The 24346-nt window shown below is 42.3% G+C and overlaps 1 protein-coding gene across 6 annotated transcripts in view; it reads left to right on the top strand.

Moving 5' to 3' along the window:
- ATP7 (copper-transporting ATPase 1) overlaps positions 1-24346 on the top strand; it is a 143874-nt gene that overhangs the window by 78843 nt on the left and 40685 nt on the right. The window contains exon 1 of one of the 6 annotated variants that reach the window (XM_071584557.1): positions 23524-23603. The exons of the other annotated variants lie outside the window; for them this stretch is intronic. Coding sequence (XP_071440658.1) covers positions 23599-23603 — 5 coding nt within the window. The 5' untranslated portion in view covers positions 23524-23598. Of the gene's footprint in view, positions 1-23523; positions 23604-24346 lie in introns of those variants that run through there. 6 annotated transcript variants of the gene reach the window in all.

Below are 24346 nucleotides of genomic sequence, written 5' to 3'. Positions count from 1 at the left end.
AAAGCGGTCACAAACTCGGTGAGCATCTCAAAACACAGTCAAAAGAAGTTTTATCAACAATTATGGCTTTTCCAAGCTCGCAACCACGAAATTTTACCACCCATCGATTAACCGTGGACCTATGAACAGCATGGTCACCATAAACAGCCTTTAAACAATGATGAATAGCAGTAAGAGTCACTGATTCAGCGGTTAAAAATTCGATAACAGCATGCTGTTTAACTCGTGTTGACATAGCACTAGAACACGTCTCCATACTTCCGCTTCTCGAAATACACTGAATGAACGCAAAAACCTCGCCTGTGTTCCGAAACCGTTGTCAAACTTTTACGGCTCATTATACTTTGCAACGGCATCCTACAGGGTGAGTTTTGAAAGTAATGCAATTGTTTTTCCTGCTCCGCTCCTATTGGTTGGAGTGGGATCGAACCACTTGAAGTAATTGTTGGGATGCTAAGCTTTAACGGGAAACCGGTCTCAGTGCTCTCCAAGCTGTGGAAGCGGCAGGACGACGTCAGTTATTTTAAACCTCTGCGCGCCGACCGTGGCACGGAAAAAATGGAATCGACGATCGAGCAACGTGACGCGATTATTAAGTTTTGTGCTAAACTGAAAAAAATCTCTTAAGGAGACTAACAAAATGGTTCGTGACGGGGACTCTGCTCCTCTGTCCTATTGACAAGTATCGAGGTGGTTAAAGGCCTTTGAGGTTAAGGGCCGGGAAGAGGTTCACGACGAACAACGCTGTCTGGGCGGCCGTCAAGCAGTATACCGTCAATTTCGGGAACCAAACCAAATAATTTCTGTCGCCGAGCGACCAGACTTTCAGTAATCGATGTAGGCGTAAAACCTTGTCTCTGAGGCATAAGGATGAAGTTTACATCGGAGGATTTAGAGGAGTAGGAGTTGATGTAAGATAAAATAAGTTGGACGGGGGGGAGAACATACGCCGAGGTTCGTATTAAACGGGGTGGACGGGGAGACGGAAGCTCAAATATAGATCGAGAAAGTACGTTGACGTAATATTTGGAGGCACGATGCCTATTAAAGGCCTCGATGGAGAGGAGGTCGAATGTAAGGGTGAGGAGACTGGGGGAAGGAAGAGAATATTCTTATTAGGCAGAATGAAGTCAGGTAGGAGTTACGAGGAATTGATGAAGGAAATAATTTAGGGCATGAGTAGAAGAGGGAGTTCTGTCGATGCTTAGGAGATGATAATCGAAATGGACCGTCGGAAACCTGCATTTAATAGATGATACAACTGCACTCTGAACTACCTTGAATTAAAAGTATTTTGAAATTGTCTAGAGTTCTACTCCCATACTTCACTTTTTAATGTTCGCAGGTTAATTGGGGTAATAAACAATGACAACTGATGCCGATAGGCTGAACGAGGTTTAATAATGCTCGTAAGAAAACAATGGATGGATATACTGCAAAACCTGAGGGCATGCAAGCGCAGGGAAATTCGCTAAAAAACACTGGAAGTAAGGAAACTCTTGAGGGAAGTTTACTTTTTAGTATCTGTAGCGCCGTGCTATTAGGGTAAACTCTCTTTGAGTGCCCAGACACCTGACTGGAAAACGGCGCTGCCAGATCTGTATCCGAACCCGATTGATTTCGCACTCAAGGAGATAAACAATGCTTGTTGTTCTCCTATTCGAAATAAATATCTAATCTTTAATAACTCCTGGTAACGAGTATGGTTTCATAAATGTCTTAATGGTTATTTCTAGTTTCGTCTGAAATGCTTCTTGATTTGACATCACAACTCAGATGGTCTCTTGGTCACTTTCCTGATCTCGCAGAGAAAAAATTCCTGGTAAAACAACCGCTGAAACCTCAGTGGAGGCGGAGATATGTCGATGATATTTTACTTCTCAGGCCACATGGCACTGCCCTTGCCCTGAAAACGTTCATTTCCGACCTCAATGCTTCGTCCTCTTTGTCTCCTTAAATTCTACCGATTCCTCCTCTCAAAATACCTTCCTGGATATAAGCATAACATTAATAGACAAAATATTCCACACTTCTCTACGTATGAAACCCACCAATAAACAAAAATACTTACATTAGAACAGTTACCACCCATATCACACCAAACGCTGCATTCCTTGTTCCCTTTCCATAAGAGGACACAGAATCTGCAATCACCCCGACTCCCAATGATAATTCCTCTCAATTCCATTCTCCAAAGCCATTCCCTCCTCCGACGAGGTTATCCTGGATCCCACCTAAACAAAAGGATCCGAAGACATGCCTACACTCCAAGACCTTCCTCCACCGCGGAAGCCCACCCTCTTTCAATTTGCACCACACAATTCCCTGGCCTAGAATCTCTGAGATCAATCAATCCTAAAAAACCTCTCCCCTAGCCTCAAAAACCATAATTCCTCCGTTTGGGGTATGTGCGGCAGGTCAGCACGTGCACCTTTGACATCTTTCATACGGAAACTCGGCTGCATAGTAAACTCCTCTCGAATTTGATTTATAATACTGGTCTAGTCAGTTGAGGATGAAGTAATATTTCTTTGGCTCCTATTCTGTCGTTATTAATCATTTCAGTCAATGCAATTCCCTAAATTGTATTCATGAGAAAGGTAGTGTAGCGGACTGTTGTGGTGAAATTGGCTTTGATTCAAATTTTGTATCCTTGTGTGTGCGTTGGTTCAACTAAAGTTTATTCCATAGCAAGGCCACCTTTTCATTTAATGATTTATTATTAAGAGGAAATTAGTGGAGAAGTATGTTTACTACTCGACTACCTCGTGAAGGCGAAATACTTTCAAATATTTCTTTAAATTCAAAGAATTATTGTGAATATTACCCATCGTTTAAAAAAAAGCTATGCTTCAAGGAAATGTGCCATATCATCAATTGCGCGACGCGTTCAGTGAGGGCAGAGTATAGGTTTTGTGTCTGCCTTTGGAGATGAAGGCCGCTGGTTCAATTCTCATTATCGGCGAAAACTTTTCAGCCTTGAAAAAATTTGTTACTAGGTTTTCCGTATCAGACAACCACACATTTAACGGAAAAAAACAGTAATGGTATTTTGGAACGAAACAACGAGAAAAATAATCATATTAAAAGCTACCGTGAGCCCTTGGTGGAAGGCCTCAGTTTCAGTGGGTCGGCCCGGCATCAGCTGCGGGCGAGAGTGAAGTTCACGGTATCGGCCGCAGTGCTGCGATGTGGAAGGCAACGGAAAACCACAGCACATTATTCTATATGTATATATATAATATATTTTATTTTATTTAGGAGCTGTGTCCATCCAAAAACCTACCTTAACCGGTAGATCATCTAATAAAAAATATAAATATATATATATATATATATATATATATATATATATATATATATATATATATATATATATATATATATATATATATATATATATATGCTTTCGTAGACGTAACACGGAAGTGCCGAATAGTACAATACACAGTAACACACAATATAGAAACACAAAAAAAGAAGAACACTCACACGTTATTTCTTGATATTTCGACGGAAACAATCCGTCTTCCTCTGAAGATATAGAAGTAATCTTACTTACTTACGTAGCATTACTTCTATATCTTCAGAGGAAGACGGATTGTTTCCGTCGAAATATCAAGAAATAACGTGTGAGTGTTCTTCTTTTTTTGTGTTTCTATATTGTGTGTTACTGTGTATTGTACTATTCGGCACTTCCGTGTTACGTCTACGAAAGCATATATATATATATATATATATATATATATATATATATATATATATATACATACAGCTACACGTAAAAAGTGTTGGGATGCTCGGAAACATCGGGTAGACTATTTTTTTTCATTCTTCCAGGAAAACCTTCCCCCAAAGCCAAGAATAAGAATAATTAATGACAGCGTCTTGGTCATCGACTAAAAGCTAATAATCTGGTTGCTAATATTGGTGTTAGACGTGGCAGTACTGTTTCCAGATGGTGTTTTATCGTCATTCACATTGCAGAAAGAAGGGACTTGAAGGGAAGATAATAAACTGGTTCAGCTCGTAGACGAACGAGGCTTGTCGCCTTTGATATTAGTAATGCGAGGGGAATGTTCTTTCTTCTACGGAAAGGGAGTTCCCTCAGTGACGTAGTTTACTTGAGGGAATAATCTATGAATAGAAACCGATCATCGAGGTCACTGTCTGCTTGTCATTTACTCATTCGTTTGGTGGAGCCTATAAATCGCGGATAACACAATCGGAGTATTAGTTTATCACTCCTGTTGAAATATGCAATCGTAAAAATTGATGGTGTCGCAAATGCCTTCATTTTGATATCAGTCTGAAGATATCCTATTATTTTTAAGCTAATCCTCGCCCGTAAACTCAGGTTTAATATTCAGTCTTGCTCTCGACTTAGCATAAACCGACGTTGTCTCTGCGGGAGGCTGGAAATCCTAAATTGAGGCGGGTACGAGCTAATAACTGTGTCTCTTACTTGCGAAAATGAAATTGCTTCGTTTCTGGTTCCCCTCTGATGCCAGCAGGGAATTTGTTTTCGATTAGCGTTTGGTTTTGATAAAATAACTAGGACGGGAAGAATTTGTGTTGCAGTTACGGTCTGGAGGGAAACCTTTTTTTTAAGTGTGGCACGGAACACTCAGGAAGGGGCGGCTAGCTTTCCCGAGAGAGCGTTGGACTAAAGTGATATCGTCGAGGCCCATTCATTCCTCCGCTTGATGGTGTTCATGCGCAACTTATCGTTATATGTGAGAATTCATTTCCTCAAGCCGCACAGCGATCGAGCGCCAATGAATATACATGGTCCATTATGAAACTAATGCTTATGCTTCTAGTGTGACGCGACTATCCATGGTAGCGCGGTAAAACCGGTCGGGAAATGTGGTGGGGAGTCTGCCCTTCCAATGCAGCCGGTCGCCAGTTTGCTCCGAGCAGTCTGAGCTGAAAGACGTGCCTCCGCGTGAAGTGTGTTTTTCGAATTTGTAACACGGTGCGATGGAGCGCCCAGCCACACGTTCTTCATCGTTACCAACTTCCTGGCCTGAAGCCCCGGTGGTCCCGACTAGGCTCCGTGCGACGTTTTTTCTGTTTCCCCGACTGAAGAGAGGGCTGGAAGGGAAAGCATTGGGAGGCCGTGGATGATATCCAAAAGCATTTCACAGCGTTCCTGAGTGACATTCCCGCCGAGGAGTTTCATGGTGTTTTCCAGGCGTGGCAGACACTTCGCCGCAAGTGTATTATTGACGAAAGGGGAGAGTATTTCGAAGAATTTTAAGCATTTGTACAAGTACGATCAATAAATCTTTTTCCTAGAGAATGCGCATTACTTTTACAGTGGACCCTCTATGGGCGCCGGTACAGTGTACTCGACGGAAGACGAGCGGAATCGTTCTCTCGCCTTCCCCTGCCCTTCGTAACCCTTTTGCGGGTATATTATTCTCTTCCTGCTTATATACTTTGTGGATTTAACTGGATGATTGAAAAGGATATTTTGTAAAGAATCCGAAATGAATAGGAGGACCGGAGACGTTCGGGGGACCTTCCCACCGCTGCCCCACGAAATCCCATTGCTGGTCTGCCCGATTTTGGCGGCAGTCCGGGACTGGATCCAATTAAAATCGACCATCTTTAACTCAACTTTAAGTTGAGGCACTAATTGATCATAAATTTATTAAGTAGAAATTATTTTATAATCAAATGCTTAATGGGATATTTTCAAACGTGCACAATGAATGTGGATGTTTCTCGGTGACAGTCCGTCGTGTCATGTATGAACCGCTAAAAAGAGAACTCCTGCTACAGTATCTGGAACGATAATGGTAAAGAATCTGTAGAGGTTCAATTATTTCATTATTGAAATAATGATTGATCTTGCCCTTCAAAAAATCCTCTTTTTTCGTGTATATTTCCTCATTGTGAGCAGTGCCAGTACCAGGCCCCACGACGAGACGAGCTCCTACCGCGAGGGCCCACGCCTCTCCTCTTTCATCTGTTAAGACACGCTCGCGTTTAATACCTTCCTTTTCGCTTTGTGGAGATGTTGGCATAGCTAATCTTATCTCTTCCCCTTCCTTAATATTCGCATAACATGAAATAACACCTCTGTGTTCGCCATCCACATCACTCCATGTGCACACGACTCAAACGCCTCGCAGAAACGATTCCCGTCCTCCTAAGCTTTCCGGAAGTTTCTCCTAAGATTCCATCTTTATCCATCCCACCAGCCATCATCAGTACGTACGGTAGGAAGCTCAATTTATCATTCCGTTGTAGAAAAATAAAGATAATAATGCAATTGATACAACGTTCATCGGGGTAAATAAAGATTCAAAAGGCTCGTGCAACTCTATTGTTAGTGCGTGTTTTCTTTCCTTTGTTGAGATCATGTTCTGAGCACGAGAAAACGAATAGTTTGACCTTTTTTTCCTGGGGTATGTGTTTGTTATTTCATTCAGGGTCTTTAATAAAGAAGGGTATAAAATATCACCTTGATTTCAGAAGCGAACGCTATTTTTTGTGCTCTCCTGTTTACTGTCCCATCTATCCCTCTTTGTGATTGAAGGGCTTCCGGACTTGTCGCAGTATTACATGCAATTTTTCTAAACATATCTGGCTGGAGTATCTTGTATGGGCTTGATCTAATCGATAGTAATTTCCGCGAAAGTATGGCTCGCTACTACTGGCAGCGTGCTGCTAATATGTGAACATACTGATGGGAAAACGCCACCTTTTGATTTTCGTTTTCATTCTCCTTCCGACTGCTTCCTGTGTTCTTTGTCTTGTGGATTATCTCCTTTGGGCCGTTCTTCCCCTAGTTCTCGTCGGTCTCTTTTTTTGCGGGACTCCCCTCGGCATATCTCTCGCCACAGTGGAGTTCTTGCAATTAGGCGAAGGTGCGCGTACTATTTCGGAATGCCGTCGGAGGAGAGTCCTCTGCTCCCGGAGTCGTCACGCCCCCTTCTTCGTGGCGGACACGGCGCCAACCGTCGTCTTCCCTCGTGCCCCGGATGAGTGAGTTGCTTGATCTTCGTCGACGTTTCGCTCCGACTGTCGAGTCCAGTCTTTCGATGTCTGCGCGCCATCACTCCGTCGCACCGCCATCCCAGCGAACAGTGACTGGTAATGGCGCGATTCGCATTCTTTGTCGAGTCCAGTACCCGCGTCGCCCTCTCTCTCTCTCCCTATTCGAGCCTAATTCTTAAGCGTCCGGCGTGAAATGAATGAGGAACGCCAGTTTTCTCTTCCCACCCGAGGAAACGACGAAATGAGAACATTGAACTGACGTAACCGTCTATATTTGTTGTCTATATTGTTGCCATGGGTGTAACTGGGAGCAATTACGACCAAGTAAAATGAAGGAGAAACGGCTCTAATTTCATAAATGAAACGAAGAAACTAAATTTTTGGAAAGTTTTTATAAGTTTAGTTTCACATACGTCGATAATTGAATTATGTACGCATAAAAGTGACTTTTCTGAAACACGTCCATCTTGTTTAGCCACAACTATATAATAGTTACCATTGTTTCCGTCAACCGAGACTTGTCCTCTCACTAACACTCCGTAGCTTGCCTATCGATGAGAACATCTTTTATCGTGTTTAAAAACTGCATGTTCACATGATATCTGTGTACGAAATACACGCGAATGGGTGTTGCATTTCTTATACTCACTCGTCATTTTCGCGGTAGCTTCGTCTAAGGGCACTTCCAATGCGTTCGTATTTAAGCCTCGGTAAGTGGTCGAACGGCTGTGAAACAGTTTCTTTGTGCGATCAAAGCGTATCATTAACTATAGCGAAACTGTTATGGAGGTCTGCCTTTCAAATGCGTGTCGTCCCAGTTTCCTCCTTCGCGAAAAGTGCGTCCACGAAAATTTCCTGTGCGCTTCATAAATCCCTCGACAAAATCACGGGCATCGATGTTTAGCTGTCGGTTTGCTGCGCGCTTAACGAGTGCTGTGTTGCATTCCTTCTTTAGATTTCGAATGTCATTTTTTCCTCGTATGATTAGAGATCATAATAGATATGATCGCAGGCGCGAAGGAGATAATTAAAATTGGTAATGTGTGCAGTTTAATGCCGATGTTGCCGACAAAAGGGTCGGTCTCCAATGATCTCTCTGGTCTGGCGGCTGGCCATTATATTTATTCAAAGCTAATTTCCTTGGGACCGTGACGGGTTGGTTGTATGTTTCGTGTGATGCCCTTTCGAGGATTGACGGGATATTTTCTTTATACTTGGATATTTCCTTGTACTCAGTTTAGAAAATTCCACTCATTCGCGAGGAAAACTTACTCAAGGAAAAAATCGTGGCCTCCTGTCGCATATCTTTGAAGGAAGGCTATGATAGGCATGGGGTCTCCTTCGAAATGATTTTTTTCTTTATCTTCACACCAGGCAAACTCGAAATAGAAAAAAATGTCACTTTGTAATGTTCCCCAAGTTCACATAACTTCGTCGGTTCATGATTTTGACATGCCCCCAATTACGTGTATATTAGCGGGGAATTTGTGAATTGGTAGCAAATGCAGCTAAAACGATTTGGCTCCAAATTTAGCCACATGCACGTGGAAAATCTGTTAATTCCGTTTTGAGGAATGTTCAAGGCTTGCGTTAATCTGCGCCGTGCAGATAGCGGGGGTTATCATAGAAGAGTCGTAGATATGGAGGTGTGAGGAAATGAGGTTTTAAAAAGCGTGGTTATTTTGCAACTTCAGTTGTCTGATGCAGTGCAAATACACCGGGAGGATTAACCCTGCCGGTGGATGTAACCCACCCCTACCGGTGTCATCACATATTGTCCTTAGGGTCATTCGTTTTGGAGATACGAGGGTGGTCCCTGAAGTACCCGGCCTAACCTAGAGATGGCGGTGGTTGTTTGAAAAATATCACTGTATTAGAAAGTGTGCAATCTATACAGCATATGTTTCAAGTTTGAAGATGCAATGTTGTTTAGTATTCGTTTGGCAGCCATCAATAGTGAACGTTTTCAGTTAATTTGTGAAAATCGAGAAAATTGGTCATTGTTGTGTGACACAATACTTTTATTTGAAAGGCCTCAGCCCAACCAATGTAATGGCCCGACTGGATTCTACTCTGAGTGAGTCTGCTCCTTCGTTTACAACAGTTAAATATTGGGTAGCAGACTTTAAACGAGGCCGTAAGAGCTGCCAAGACGAGCATCGCATTGGTCGACCAAATGAGGTGACGACTCGAGAAACGGCGCAGAAAAACCACAAAGTGATACTGGATGATCGTCGACTAAAAGTGCATGAGCTAGGTGACATAAAAGGCATTTCAAAAAGTGCGGTGCATCGCATATTCACTGAAACTTTGGACGCGAGAAAGCTGTGTGAAAGATGGGTGCCGAGTTTGCTCGCACTCGAGCCAAACGTATAAGATGTGTTGTTTGTGTGAAAGTGAAACTATAAAAATCTAGGTTAACAGCAAATATATTGGACAAACGAAGGTAATTAGAGCGCTTAAACTAAGGTTACGTACAGAAGTTTTGGAATACATTTAAAATTGTAGTCGATCGTAATTTTATAAATTATAATTCGTGGTTTTTTTATGGTTCCTCTTCTTTTTTACATATTAGAATCACAATCGTGCCCGAGGTGATTTCGCTGCAGGGATGTGCGAAGTTTAGTTTTTGGTCTTAATATGCTTTGTGGTAAGTGTAGTTGAGGACCCTTTTCAGATATGGGTATGGAAAAGAAATGAGCGAATAAAATGGACCGAATGGGAGAGATTCGAAGAAATCCGGGGAGTTGGATGGAGGCGATAGCGAGAGGCACTGGGAGGCTGGCGGAGGAGTGGAGGAAGGAGAGGAATTTTGGACGTCATGAAAGGAGGACCTGAAAAAATTATTCATTATAATGCCAGTTGTGAAGATCCATAGTTGTTGTGCTAATCGAGGTTTACCGGTTAAATAGTTTACTAGTTTTCCGCGACCGCGACACCAAGTAAACCATGCCATTGCGTAGTATGCGTATAATTTCCGTGGATTCTTCAATTAGTTACCACTACGATTGATAGTACGTCGAAAGAAATGATTTATAAAACAATTTTACTTTTCTCCTGAACATATGCTGTATTTCAGATATTCGATGTCATTTGGTCTTTTTCCCTTTTCTTCAAATGTATTCGTGAATAAAATGTTGGAGGTTCGTATTGGAAAAATTGATTTTTGACCGATATCTTTTTGAATTTGCTCTCATTTGATCAGAGAGGAGGGAAATGGCTGCGCTGAAGTTATTCTCCTAGCTTTTTGTCATTAACTCCGTGGTTTGTGTGTTTAAACATTGATTGGTGTGTTAAGCGCTCTTTGCCATGCCTCCCTACAACGGCTTCCTGTACGCTCTGTATGATTCTAATTTTGATTAAATTCCTCGGTGTGGTTTTATGGAACGACCATGGACCAAGGAGTGATCAAAGACTGAAATCACTTATCAAGTAATCGGAAAGCAAAAGGAGCTGATCCGATGCTTTGGCCTTCGCGTGGGAAGGGGTTGTGACCTTCCACGTCAAAAGAATTCCCCTTGCGGACCCCGTCTAATGGACTCACCCACCTGCGTATTATGATGTCATTAACGACTTCACACTGATTGTTTGGGGCATCTGAAACCACTTCCCCGACATACCACCTTCACTGAAGTAAAGTCAAATTTCAGATTAATGTCGCCCTTCGGAATAAAATAATTCCGCATGCGCTGAGTTCAATATACGTGTACATCAAATATTAATAGTGGAATAGTGCAATATGGCGGCCATGACGCGGACTGTAGCACCGCCCACTAGAGGCGCTAGTTGCCTGAGACCAAATGAGCCGTCTGTGCTTGGCGGATCGTCGAGCTGTGCGTATGGTGTCAGTTATGTTAGTTTCTGTTGTCATTGTTTTTACTCTTCGTCGAAATTGTAAAATGACGAAATCATGGAAAGCAACGAATCAACATCAAGTTTTTTGGTGAAGTGTGGTGAAAGTTATCAAGATATTACTTAAATGTTGACAGCTGTTTACGGCGATTATGCTCTGAAGAAAACATCCGTTTTCAAATGGATTATGCATTTTAAAATGGCCGACAAAACACCAAGACGGATGATGCAAGGCCGGGACGACCGTCAACCACCTGTGTTGACGACAACATTGATCGTGTGCGGCCCCTTGTCCTTACCGATCGTCGAAAAACTATCCGAATGATAGCTGATGAAGTGAATTTAAGAAAATCAATAGTGCACACTATTTTAACCGAACATAATGGATGGATTCTTCACGATGACAATGCACCAATGCACATTCCGCATTCATTACTCCCCAGTTTCTGGCAAAACATTCAATCACCATCCTTGATCATCCTCCGTATTCGCCAGATCTCGCCCCCTGCGACTATATTCCCAAAATGCAAAAATGTGATGAGGGGATATCACTCGGAAGATGTGGACACAATAAAGCAAGAAACGACGAGGAAATTAAAAAGCCTAACTGCCAAGAGGACTTCCTTAAAGGGTGCTTTAAACAGTGTATGAAAAGAAGAAGATGGAATAAGAAGGCATAGCGTACGAATGGGGAGAGAGTACTTTGAAGAAGGGGACAAAATCGATGTAGACTAAATTGTGCAAAATGAAGTTTTTAATGTCTTCAGTTCTCGTGTTTACTGAACTGGGTAGTAGTGAGGGAGCTGTCTCGAAAGATGCATGGAAGGGTTTGGCCGTTGTGAGATAGGTCGAGGAGTGAATAGGAATGGCGGAGGCTCGTCAGCAAGGGCAATGTTGTCGCCAATCCCGTGCACACCTTGGCAGGTCCGTTGAGTGATGAGGCATCTAGTGAACACTTTGAATTGCATCGGTTTCGTGGGTTTCCAATTTATTGGATCGACACCGTCAGTTGAATTTTAAGATTGTTATTGTTTTCACTATTCTTTAAACTCCATAGTTGTTCCACTAACTGAATTCTCTGCTTTTTTTCGTCAATGAATTCAACGCATCGATAAGTTAAGCCCACGAATGTAACCTATTTAAGTGATGGCAATTTAGCGTGCGAATAAAATTTGATGTATTTCTTTTGTGACAGTGATTTGTATGGAGAAAAAATTGGACACCGAGGGTTAAATTAATAAATCAAATGAATTTGAATTTCTATGCGATTCGTGTGTGCAAGTTTGGACGTGTTTTTGAAGGAGCTGATTGGTTTGAAATGGCAAAGTGAGAATATGACAAGGTGAGTGATGAAATGTGACAAGAGAAATGCGAACATCCTTTTATCTCTCATGCGGTAGAAGTTACTTCAGGTGTTCCCCAGGGAAGTGTTATCGGACCTCTTTTATTCCTACATTACGTTAACGACATTGACTCCGTAGTCACTGGTAAGATACGTTTTTTTGCCGACGTTTCTGTGGTTTACCGCGAAATCCGTGATCCTGACACGAAAACAGCTTGATCAGATGACTGCAATGCTATTCAACGCTGGTGCGAAACATGGAATTACAATTAAACTTCAAAAAGTGCTTAGTGATAAATAACACCGAAATGGAATGCGTGGACTCAATTAAATACCCAGGCATTACCTTCGCTCTCGTCTCTCACATGTGGAATATGCGGACGAGCTAAGGAAAATTAGGATTTATTTTAGGAAGATTACTAGGTAAATATGATGAAAACGTCAAAGAGAAATGTTATCTGTTTTTGGTTAGGCCTCATTTAGAATATCCTGATAGTATATGGGATCCTCACGGAGTTGGATTGATTACCGAATTGGATCGCGTGCAGCGTAGAGGGGCTGGATTTGTAAAACTTTGTAATGATAAACTTAGCAGCGTGTCTAAAGTATTAGAGCAGCTAAGCTGGGAATCACTTAATGGAGCGAAGGTTAAATTACAGATTGAAGCTCTTGCATTTATTTGGAAGGACGGCTCTTTAACAGTGATGCTGAAAATGTATTATCACCCCCATCGTACTAGGGTAGGAGAGATCATGTTAGTAAAATTAGAGAGATCAAGTGTAGAACGGTTAGATTTATGATGTCATAGTTTCCACGATCGATAGGAGATCATAATAATATTGTCCGAACGCGGTAGGGTCATATTCTAGTCAAAATTAGTCTCGTGCTTATTCACCCCCCGCCACACACCCTAGTGGTGGCTTATCTTGTCCAAAACCGGCGTCACCTTTCCTGCATCCTCCCTCCCCTCCTCCTCCCTCAACCACGCGTCATCTCTGCCTGCCCCTCTCCCGCGATTGGCGTTGACGTCATATATGGATGTCTCCCGTAGATTTTTCTGTTTAGCCAACGCTGAAGGTTATCGCTGATTGGCTGGAGACTTAATGCTCTAGAGGGCCCATTTTTAAAGGCCAATGAGTTTCATTTTACTATAAAAATGAACCTAGAATTTGAATTGCATAGCGTATTTATTTGGTAAGTATTCTATGCATGCATTGCGAGATCGATTCGAGAGACCAAACACGTCTCTCGTGCGATAAGTAATCCTTCTCGACTTGTTACTTTGAGATTACTTTGTGGTGTTTGTACTTGCCACATGGGTTAAATCCGCATTTTCTTAAACCAAGTTCGTCTTTGCTTACCGTGTTCGCCCGTTATCTTCGAAGGCTGGCCATAAAAATGAACCTAGAATTTGAATTGCATGTCTATCTGACGCCCTCTCGTCGGTTTCCAATGCATTCCTCTACATGAACGAGCAATAAAGCTTTTCAGCGCAAGCGTGCTCCAAGGTCGGAGGGGTAATAATACCCTTGCGATAACGTTGCGTACTACTCAATGACCTCAGCCGCAAATTTCTCGCTGTTTTCATGAGGAATGAAAACGTGACACTTCGTAGGGTGTCTCTCTTATCAGGAGTGAGGAAGGCGCTTAGGGAAGGGCGCGTTCCAAGTGGAGCCTTGCGCGGGTGACTCTGATAGTCGCGGAGGAAGGAAGTGCCAATCTAGTGGGCACCACATGCCGGGGGGGGGTGGGTCCCGTCTCAATTGCCCCCCGCTCCGATTCCTTCGCCGCCGACTGTACGTGCGAGTGCGCCAAGGCGGACTCGATATTTGGGGGCAATGCACGCTCCAGCATGCCTCGGCTGGGCGGTCAGGAATATATCGAAATACTAGATATTCGTGAGTATTTCAGGAAATTATAAAAGTTGATTGTTCAAATTACCGTGACTAGATTTAATTGAACTTCTTTAAAGAGGAGTGACATATCGCAGTCACGCCGTTCGTTATTGTGCATTCTACGTACTCGTGACCAGCGATTGTGAACTTAAGATGTACTTACGTTCTCCAATGGTTGATGATCTGTTTGATGAAGATGTGTTGCCAAAACCATTGGTTCGGCAGAATTTAAAAGATGAATGCTGGGTCAAGTTCTTGCTAAAGTGTGTTTCATTCGAGCATTAATCTTGATTTACATAAAGATTGCCGAAGGATATTTTTTCCATCCCCAACCAGAATGCAAGCGTCAATCAAGGGTGTCTTTCCTCCAAAGCATGTGTATTCAGCCTAAGAAATAATAGACTCGATAAATTCCTTGCAGGCAACATTCTATCGTAATAGGTGTTATTTCAGCTGCTTAGATCTTCGCGAAATTGCAAGGGATAAGAATACGTAGTATTCTTGTCTCTCCAGCGAAAAATGTAGCCGCTTAACCATTAAAACTAAATGTGTTCAACCTCGGAAGTGTCTTTTGTAGTTAATTGCTGTTTGGTTTATTTGTTGTGTTATTAAAATTAATGCAATGGTTGGTTATTGACTATTTATTCCGGCGGCAGCCTTTTGTTATGAGGTTCCATAATTCAATTCATGGCAAGTGTCTTTGTTTTCATTATGGGTACATGGATGTCTTAGCCACCATATATGAATACTAATGTGATAACTTACCCCGACAGATTGTGTTGGTATGAGCTCTTATTTATGTAAGCGGTTGGGCGCGGATAAAATTACGTCTGACATACGGTGTTCTGTCGAAAAACCTGTATTTTATCGCAATGAAAATTTTATATGCGAGTACAACCAGTCCTACCTAATCGTCATCATTGACATGGAGGAAAATCTTCCGTTTTGTGCACTAATATAAGTCGCGACCGAGAGAGGCGACAGAGTTCCACCCACGCCCCTGGTTTTATTCGGCGATCCACCGTGTTTCTATTAGCACGGCTCAACTTTATCGGCTGGAAACTGAGAGGTACCAGAGGATTAAACAATTTTGTGGTTGCAGTACTGAAACTGCAGTTAGCATTGATATTAATCATTGATCATGCAATGGGAGCCGTTGAGTTTGATGCGTGTTTATTTTGTTTTTACTGCCATTAATATTTAATTTGTGTGAATACATATACCGATCATCTGTGGTTAAAGTCCCGGTCAAGGAAATATTTTTGCACTTGTTATATTATGCTCGATTCCGCCTTCTCCACCTCTCCTGTGTTCGTCTTTTATGCTTGTATGTGTTCCTTTCCCTTTTCCTTATATCTATGTGAGTGTGTGAGCGTGTGTGTGTGTGTGTGTATATATATATATACACACACACAATACGTGTGAGTGTTCTTCTTTTTTTTGTGTTTCCATATTGTGTGTTACTGTGTATTGTACTATTCGGCACTTCCGTGTTACGTCTACGAAAGCATATATATATATATATATATATATATATATATATATATATATATATATATATGTGTGTATATATATATATGTATATGTATATATATATATATATGTGTATATATATATATGTATATATATATATATATATATATATATATATATATATATATATATATATGTATATATCACCATTATTTCAATCCTAGGATTGGTTTACTGCAGCCCTCCATTCTACTCAATTTAATGGTCAATGCCATCAATCCTTGATACCTTCTCTGTTTTACGTCCTTAATTTGTCCTATGTACGTGTCTTGTCTCGTACATGCCTTATGATCTTCCTCGTGGGGAATATTCCCTTCTATTATATTCCTAATCAAACCATTGTGTGTCCAATCCATCTATTTCTTCTTTGCCGTAGAGTTCTCCATATGGTCCTTTCCTCTTCTGCTCTTCTTTCTACTTACTCGTTCTTTACTTTGTCCCTCCATTTAATCTTCAGCATTCTCCTCCAGCACCATGTTTCAAAGGCTCCTATTCTTCACTGGTCCACATATCCAATGTTCCAAGGCTCGGAACCATAGAGCGCCATGCTCCACACGAAAGTCTTGACCAATTGCTTCCTTGTTCCCAGTCTTAGGTTCTTTGAACAATAGTAATTGCCACTTATTCATGAATGCGTTCTTAGCTTGGGCTATTCTCCGCTTGATGTCGATCGAACTTCCTCCATCCCATGTTATGCTGCTGCCGCCCACGTAGATGAAGGATTCCACTTGCTCTAGTTTCACCCCTCGAATTGTTATATCTGCATTCATCTTCTCCCTTCTGCACACAAGAATTATAGTGTTCTTCTTGTTGATGTTTGCATTATATTCCCCCAGTAATTGATTGATAGGAATTCGTAAAATCAGTTAGGTTTGCTGATGACCAAGCTTTAGTTTGTCAGTCAGCCAAGGGGCTGCAAGCATTGCTGAGTGAATTGGAAAATGAGTGCGACATGTATGGGATGAGAATCAATATTAATAAAACAAAGGTTATTAGATTTTCTAGAAAGAAAAAGGCTATGTTTATCTCTGTGTACTTCCTTCTTCCCTTAATCCCGTTCAACATCCCTAAACCGTCCCTACTCTTTCCTCATTTGCCTAACATTCTCCCCTTTATTACAGTCTTCAACATCCCACTGCTGATCGATACGCCTTTCATCCACTTTTCCTGCCTCCATAGGATATCTCCCAACAAACCCTCTCCCTGCCCACCATACCTAGTACTTCCTCATTTGTTTTCCTTTCGGTCCATTTCACCTTCTCCATCCTTCTCCACACCCACCACATTTCAAAAGCCTCCAATCTACATCTTTGCCTCGAAAACCATTGTTCCACCTCTTGTATGACGTCATTTATGTTTTAAAATCTCCGAATCTGCAATGATTTGTTTATTTCTAGGGAAAAGAAAACGTCGCTTTTGGCGAGATCGTAAGAATGGGGCGGATTTGGCGAAATTTAACAGCCATATCCCTTTGATTGCTGGTCGCGCCATGTTTGCTTCTGAAAAGGAGTCAGTAGTCGTGGAACCCAGCGCGCTGACACCTTTGGCATGTGCAGTTCTTCGTGAATAATTTCCCACGTGCTCCCATTGCTGAGATCGGTCTCATTCGTGATCATATGGATGGTTGCTCTTCGGTCTAATGCGAAGAGAAAGTCCTCCACTTTGTTGGAGTAGGTTGGAGGAGGAGGTGATCATCACTATTTTGAATCTAAAATACTGCTGATATCCTAATTGTCCTCGATTTTTGTGCATGCGATTTAATATTTCAGGGGTAATAGGAAGGTGTGCATTGCAATATAAGAATGCCTTACCGTATCTTCTCCGGTCCAGGCTTGTGATAGCGCCGTGAAATAAGAAAGGGGTATTAATATCCTTACGTGTACATTGATACCCCGACTCTACCTTCCAAAAATGGAGAAAACGGCAGCATCGGTACAGGCAGCGTAAACAAGGCCAATATTCTGAACAATGTTTCCATTACGTCTGCGCCAAAAATATTACGAGGGTCATCCGGAAAGTAGTACCCGTTCGTGCCGCATGAAGTGCTGACGACGCGAGTAGCCGCTGGACGAGGTCAGATAGCTTCAGTGGCTTGTCTGCCTTCTCTGAGCCAAGTTGCGTGACGCTAGCATTGCCTGTGTTGTTTCTGTGATTGTTTACAATGTTTAAAAAAATTGAGAACGCCGCCAGTTGTGAAGTGAGGGCAGTGATTAAATTCCTCAATGCAAGAAACGTTCGCCCATGTGATATTCATCGCCAATTAAAGGAGGTGTATGGAGACAATGTAATGGACGAGTCGTCTGTTCGGCGGTGGTGTCGCAACTTCAACATGGGGAGGGGGAACACACACGACGATGAGCGTTCGGAGAGACCGTCTGTCATTACAGACCAACTGGTGAGCTCAGTTGACGAATTCGTGAGGAACGATCGGCGCGTCACAATTGATGACATCTGTGAGCATTTTCCCAATGTTTCTCGAACAATTGTTCATGAAATTGTTAAACACCATCTGCATTATGCAAAAATTTGTGCAAGATGGGTCCCTCGCGTATCTCAATGAGCTGGCGGCGAAGGACTATGCAGCAGGAATACAGAAACTTGTCACACGTTATGACAAATGCCTTAATTTGCTTGGAGATTATGTTGAGAAGTAGTTTAAAGTATCCTCTTTCAAATAAAATTTTTTATGTTTGTTAATATTTACTTTTGTGTCTTTATTTCACGAACGGGTACTACTTTCCGGATGACCCTCGTAGTTCCATCCTCACACACCAGAGGAGCACCATAACGTTGTCTAATCCATTCTTCTATTTCTATTTCTTGTGCTACTTTATTAACCATCAGTCAAACTAGTGGCGACTACGCATAGGAAAAGGAAAGGAAAAAACAAACAACACCCTTTCAAACAATTATTAGGTGTTGAATAGGTTCACGTCCGTAACCACACAAATAGTAAGAAAATAAAACACGAAAACCTTTAAAGGTTATGCTACCAATTCCGCGCGAATGTATGTGGGTTTTATAGATATTTATAATCGGTGGAGATTTCCATGTCCCATCTATTGACTTGAGCAATTATAGTTTAAAAACGGAAGACAAATATATCTGCGAATCGCGATTGAATTCTTTTACGTTGAGCTCATTCAATCAACTCGTCACTTCACCAAATAGAGGCGATAATACTCTTGATTTGTTAGCAACGAATATTCCCGAAAAAGTCTTTGACTATAGAAACTATAAAAGGAATTAGTGACCACAGGGCAGTAAATGCTAACTTTTTACTACATGGCGTCCAAAATAAGAAGCATTAAAGGAAAATTTACTTTTTTAAAGAATACTACAATGGCCTAAAGTGCGTGCCTCAGAATCAATTTGCAAGTTTGAAGAAAGATAATCATCACCGAAATATTGAGGATACGAGGAATCACTTCCTTGAGATCACGCGCTCAGCAGTCGGCCAGTGAGTATTCCCAGTAAATTTATAAAAGATGAAGCAGGACATAGATGGCACAACGCGGATGTTAGAAAGGCATTGCGATTTCAAAGGCCATGCCACGCCAGGATAACCAAAAAATAGGTATGATATCTATAGCGACAAAAAGAATGAGATCGCTTATGATTTTAAGATATCTAGGGCGAATGCCAAGAATGAAATTCGGGAAGCGTTCACCGAATTCAAAGGGAAAAGGTTATCAGAATATATGAAAGAGATTCCGAAAGTATTTTGGCCGTACGTCATAGAAGTTCAGGGAAATAAGTCAACCGGTAATTCACTCAAAATTGATATAGGCGAAAGAGTAACCAGCAGTTTGAAAAAGGCTAACTGGTTTAATTCCTTCTTTCTAAGATGCTTCGCCAGTATCTCACAGAATACCTCCGATAGCTTACCAAATCGTGCCGGTCAACCCAAAAATTTTAATTTCATATAACGGAGTAGTGCGCTTGCTGAAAAATATTAAGCCTAATAAATCCCCCGGGCTCGATGAAATACCCGCTCGTATATTGAAGGAACTAGCTTCGGAAATTGCGCCGTATCTAGAAATAATATTTAAGAAGTCGCTGGTAGATCAAAAGGTCCCCAGGGATTGGAAAACGGCTTACGCAACACCAATATTTAAGAACGGAGACAAGGAGGAACCAAGTAACTACAGACCTATTTCCCTCATATCTTTTACGTGCAAGGTTATGGAACATATAAGGTGTGATCAACAAAAGACCGGACTGATTTTATTCTGCGCAAACCGTTCAACGGATCGAAATCTGACGCCGTGCGCCATCTAGCGACACATCTGACGACTAGAACTAGAGGTGTTACGTTCATTTACGTCGATTCGTTAGTCAGCAGCAGCGGTACGTGTCTTCATCTGTTCGTCACTGCGTGCAACGGCAGCAATGAAGGCGCTAGAGGACGCCGGCTCACACGGCGCTGATCTTGACAGAGTTTATCGCCAGAACCGGAACTTCCGTGATCCCGGAGCGACCCTACTCTCCAGACGTGGCTCCATCAGACCTTTTTCATTTCCTAAGATAAAATCAACCTTGAAAGGGTGCCGATTCGACTCAATTGCGGGCATTAAAACTAATTGTACGGCGGACCTGAAGAGGATCCCTAAGGCGGCTCTATCAGGCGGGGTTCGAGAGCTGGATGAAGAAACCTTGGCAAAGGTGTGTCGTCAGCCAAGGCATGTACTTTGAGGGTGAAAAGTTCGATTAAGCTGTATCTGTCGAAATAAACAAGTCATAAAATCAGTCCTGTCGTTTTTTGATCACACCTTGTATACGGTATCCGAAAAGGTAGATCCTGCGAGACAAAACTTGATCTTTGTGTTCATGATATTCTTATAACAGGAGAGAGAAATGTTCCAGGGGACGCGATTTTTCAAGATTTTAAGAAAGCCTTCGACAAAGTACCTCATAGTAAACTACTCGTAAGGCTAGAAGCATATGGCATAGATAAAAATATCCGGGATTGGATTAAAGGCTTTTTGAATGGTCGCGTACAAAGAGTCATCATGTATGGAGTTAGCTTAAATGCAGTCGAAGTTAATTCAGATGTTCCCCTGAAGAGTATAATCGGACCTCTTTCATTCTCACTTAACGTAAACGACATTTTGACTCCGTAGTCACTAGTGAGATGTGTTTCTTTGCCGATGATGGAGTTGTATGATGGAGTGATGGACCGTAGTATCAACGCTCCTGAGGACAGAGCAGATTTATCAGATGACCTTAATGCTATACAACGCTGGTGCGACACTTGGCAATCAGAATTAAACTAAAAAAAGTCTGTCGTGATGAATTTTCGGGAAAAGAGCAATTCCCTTCCGAAAGCCTACTGCATTATGAGCTCCGAAATGGAATGTGTAGACTCAAATACCTAGGCGTTACCCTCACTCACGATCTCTCCTGGGCCTGGACAGTTGTAAGATTAAATAGTGGTGTTGTGCCAAGAGCCACCAGTGGATTGATTTCCATTTATGCGCACTTCCCCATACATGCATCAATGGCCAATTGAATATTGTTCCCCTTTTGCCGTGCAGCCGTGATCCGTTCCACAAGTTGATTATAGTTTAAGGGAGAGTCTTAGCTCTTGTAATACATGATCGGTTGTTTCGCGATTTCGTGTGTGCTCCAAATAATTTTGTTTGCGGCGATTGAGGATATATTTATTTATTCACCTACAAAGGCATCACATCCATTGCAACGGTGGGGATCGAGATGGTATGGTGGCTAACGTGCTGGCTTCCCACCCAGAGGGCCCGGGTTTAAATCCCGGCGGTGTTGAGTGTTTTTCAGAGGTATCTCGATCCCTACTTGCTTTGTGGAGGGCACTTTGAGTGAGTACGCCGTCCGTCGGATGGGACGTTAAACTGTGGACCCCTTGGCACCTTTCTTCAAGAGTAGGCTAGTGCCGACGCCGGGTTTCTCTCCACCCTTCATCCTTTCCTGTCCATCCCTAATGGCGCAAATGACCTCAGCTGTCGGTCGCCTCCCCTAAATAATACTTGAAATGGCCATCTGAAACAGGCGTTTTCCATAGTCGATTAAAATATTTATAGGATCGTTAAAATTCATTGGGCTGACATTTAGCTGATTTTTTTATCAGCCATCTGTTTATTTAAAGAATGTTCGCTCCTTCACAATTGCATGGGGCTATTGTAGGATAATAAAAGTATCGTATGCACATCATTTCCATTGTTCGGTGAGTAATTGCGTTAATGCAGCGAGTGGCTTCAATCAAGAGGATAGTTTGTGTTCTTCGTTAATCTGAACGCATCCGTGATCTTCCCAACCTTAATTGCTATCATTGTGCTACTTGATCAAATGTATCGGTTAATCGCAAAATGAAACTCCCTGAGAAATATTGCCTTGCTTCTCGTTCATAAATAAACTCGGCAGTTTCCTGAAGGCATTATCGGCTGGGAAAATCCTTCGTTGAGATAGCCCCGACAAAATTTCTCCTTGCTACCCCAGAAAAAGGACTGAACTTTCCTCTTCTACTCTTTATTTTTTTTCTTCGGTGCAGGAGCCCCGTTTCGTGGGTTTTTCCCCTCAAAAAGATGGGAAGAGTTGTCTTGAGTCACCCTCCAAAATGTTGCTGTCCAAGAGTGGTTAGAAGATTACCTTTTGTCTTAACAGGTCCTTAGCCTTGTAGGGAAATGCATCTGTTATCCGTTAATGTTTTTGAATCATCGTCATTTTTAACCCGTTGAAAGCGAAGGTGATTTCACATGTGGAAAAAATGGTTAACTAGGACGCTCAAGTATGATTTTTATCATACTAAGAATATGGAGTGTTTAAGTTTTTTTTTAATCTCTTAATTGAACGTGTCTTGAGTATTGGGATCCTAAACCTCTCTGTCAAACTCTTCATTCCACGTTGCTCCGTGCACCGAAATCGTCCTACTTCTCCTGTAGTTCATCCTAGGCCTTCCAATCCTACAGTCCCTCCCTTCATATGCCTCCCCTACGATCACTTGCTTCAGTTAACTCTCGTGCCTGAAGGTTTGTCCGGTTAGTTTCCTCTCCTCTACCAAGTGCCCTCTCCTGCCACGGGCTTCGCCCACTCTTAGGTAGCGCTAACAACCTACAAGCCATACATGCTATTCCACCTAGTGATGGTTTAAGAAAGTAAGAAGAAATTAGCATTCGGCGCGTTTCACAATTTATGCTTGACTCTCATTCTGCATGACTTGGCTTCAAAATGCCACTTGGTTGTTGAGAACGCATAGTGAAGAACTGTTTAACGCGGTTCACTTCTTTTCCTCGTGGGAATTCTCAACTCGAAAATAAATATCCTTCGCTTGACCTCGCTCCCGCGAAGAGAACGCACTGGAAAGAACGGCAATGAAGTCGCTTATCCCACCAATCCGACTCTAGGCCTACATTCGCAGCGTGTAAAATCTGAACGGGGAGTAGAAACTGCCCTTGGGTGAAGGGGAAGAGGCCTGTGAAGTGAAAGGCGGCGGGCAGGGAAACGAGAGAAAGGCCGGGAGAGATGATTGGAAGGGAAGTAGTCAGTCGGCGGCAGGTCGTCGGTCAGGCGAGACGACCAGTTGGAAGCGGACGAATCGCTCAAAATCGCGCTCGCTTATTTCCGGTTTGCGGTCGTACTCCTCAAAGTCAGTGGAACGCTTTTCCTTCTTGTTTGCGCACCCTGCCTGTGGCCTCAGTGCGCGAGTTTGCATATGTTCGTCGTCGGGTGAGAACCGCGGTTAATCTCGGTGATCTTCCATTTGCTGCGGGTGGGACCCCTTCGGTGCGTGTGTGGACGGAGGAGTGTTTTCCACTCCCAAGTGTGTGCGGCGTCGGCGTCTGGAAAAGTGTCCACTGCCGTGGGTCATCCACTCTAATCAACCGCACTCTTCCATTGGGGTTTTACCCCCGAACTTGCCTTTTAGTTCATTTATCAATCGTGAGAAATGGTAGTTGAGATATTATTATAAGGCCCACCTACATCCAGTTCAATATGAGGTAATGTTCGGATTTGCTCTCTTTAGATTTTCATTTCTGCGGAAATCATAGTAGAATCAATCTATTAGTTCATGTTCTTCACTAGTCTTTTGTCCCAGATGGGTACTGCTGTTTGATGATGGGAAACAGACTCCCAAATGCCTTTTGTCTTAAGGTTTACCAGATTTTAGTTCAAGTCCAGGAATAGTTATCAAGCCAATTACTTAAAAGTTACCAATCATTCACATAATACATTCAATCTTCACCCATCCCGTTCAAACGGATTACATTTCCAGGAATGTCAACTCTCTTCAACACTTCTCTATCCTTACGGGACCCTACGTGCTTCTTTTGGATCTGTATGCTTTTCCTTTTATCTCTCTGGTTGCTAATGTTTTAACCTGCAGTTTCCATCTGCCTCATCAATATATTATCCTCTTGAACATGCTTCCATGGGAATTTAAATTCTAATCCTCAAATCCTTTATGTGATGCAGCTGTTTTCATTTGAAGTGATGCTGGTTATTGAATGCAGACCATGCTGTCAGGTGACCCAAGATCTTCTAACCTCCTTTAAAACTGTATATCTAGTGACCTTCTTATCCATCATATCCATGACTGAGTGGTCCCCATTAGAGTCTTCAATCGATATGCATTCCTATTAATTCATTCATTCATTCATAATGTATGCATTACATGCCCATGCATCAATTTTGCATGTTATATTTGACGTCTCTTTTCATTGGGCATGTAGCAGATCCATTC

Source organism: Hetaerina americana, unplaced genomic scaffold (assembly GCF_022747635.1).
Source record: "Hetaerina americana unplaced genomic scaffold, ioHetAmer1.1.p SCAF_2, whole genome shotgun sequence".
NCBI classification, from domain to species: domain Eukaryota; kingdom Metazoa; phylum Arthropoda; class Insecta; order Odonata; family Calopterygidae; genus Hetaerina; species Hetaerina americana.
The sequence above is the reverse complement of the archived record's forward strand: the minus strand, read 5'-3'. Positions and strand labels throughout refer to the sequence as shown.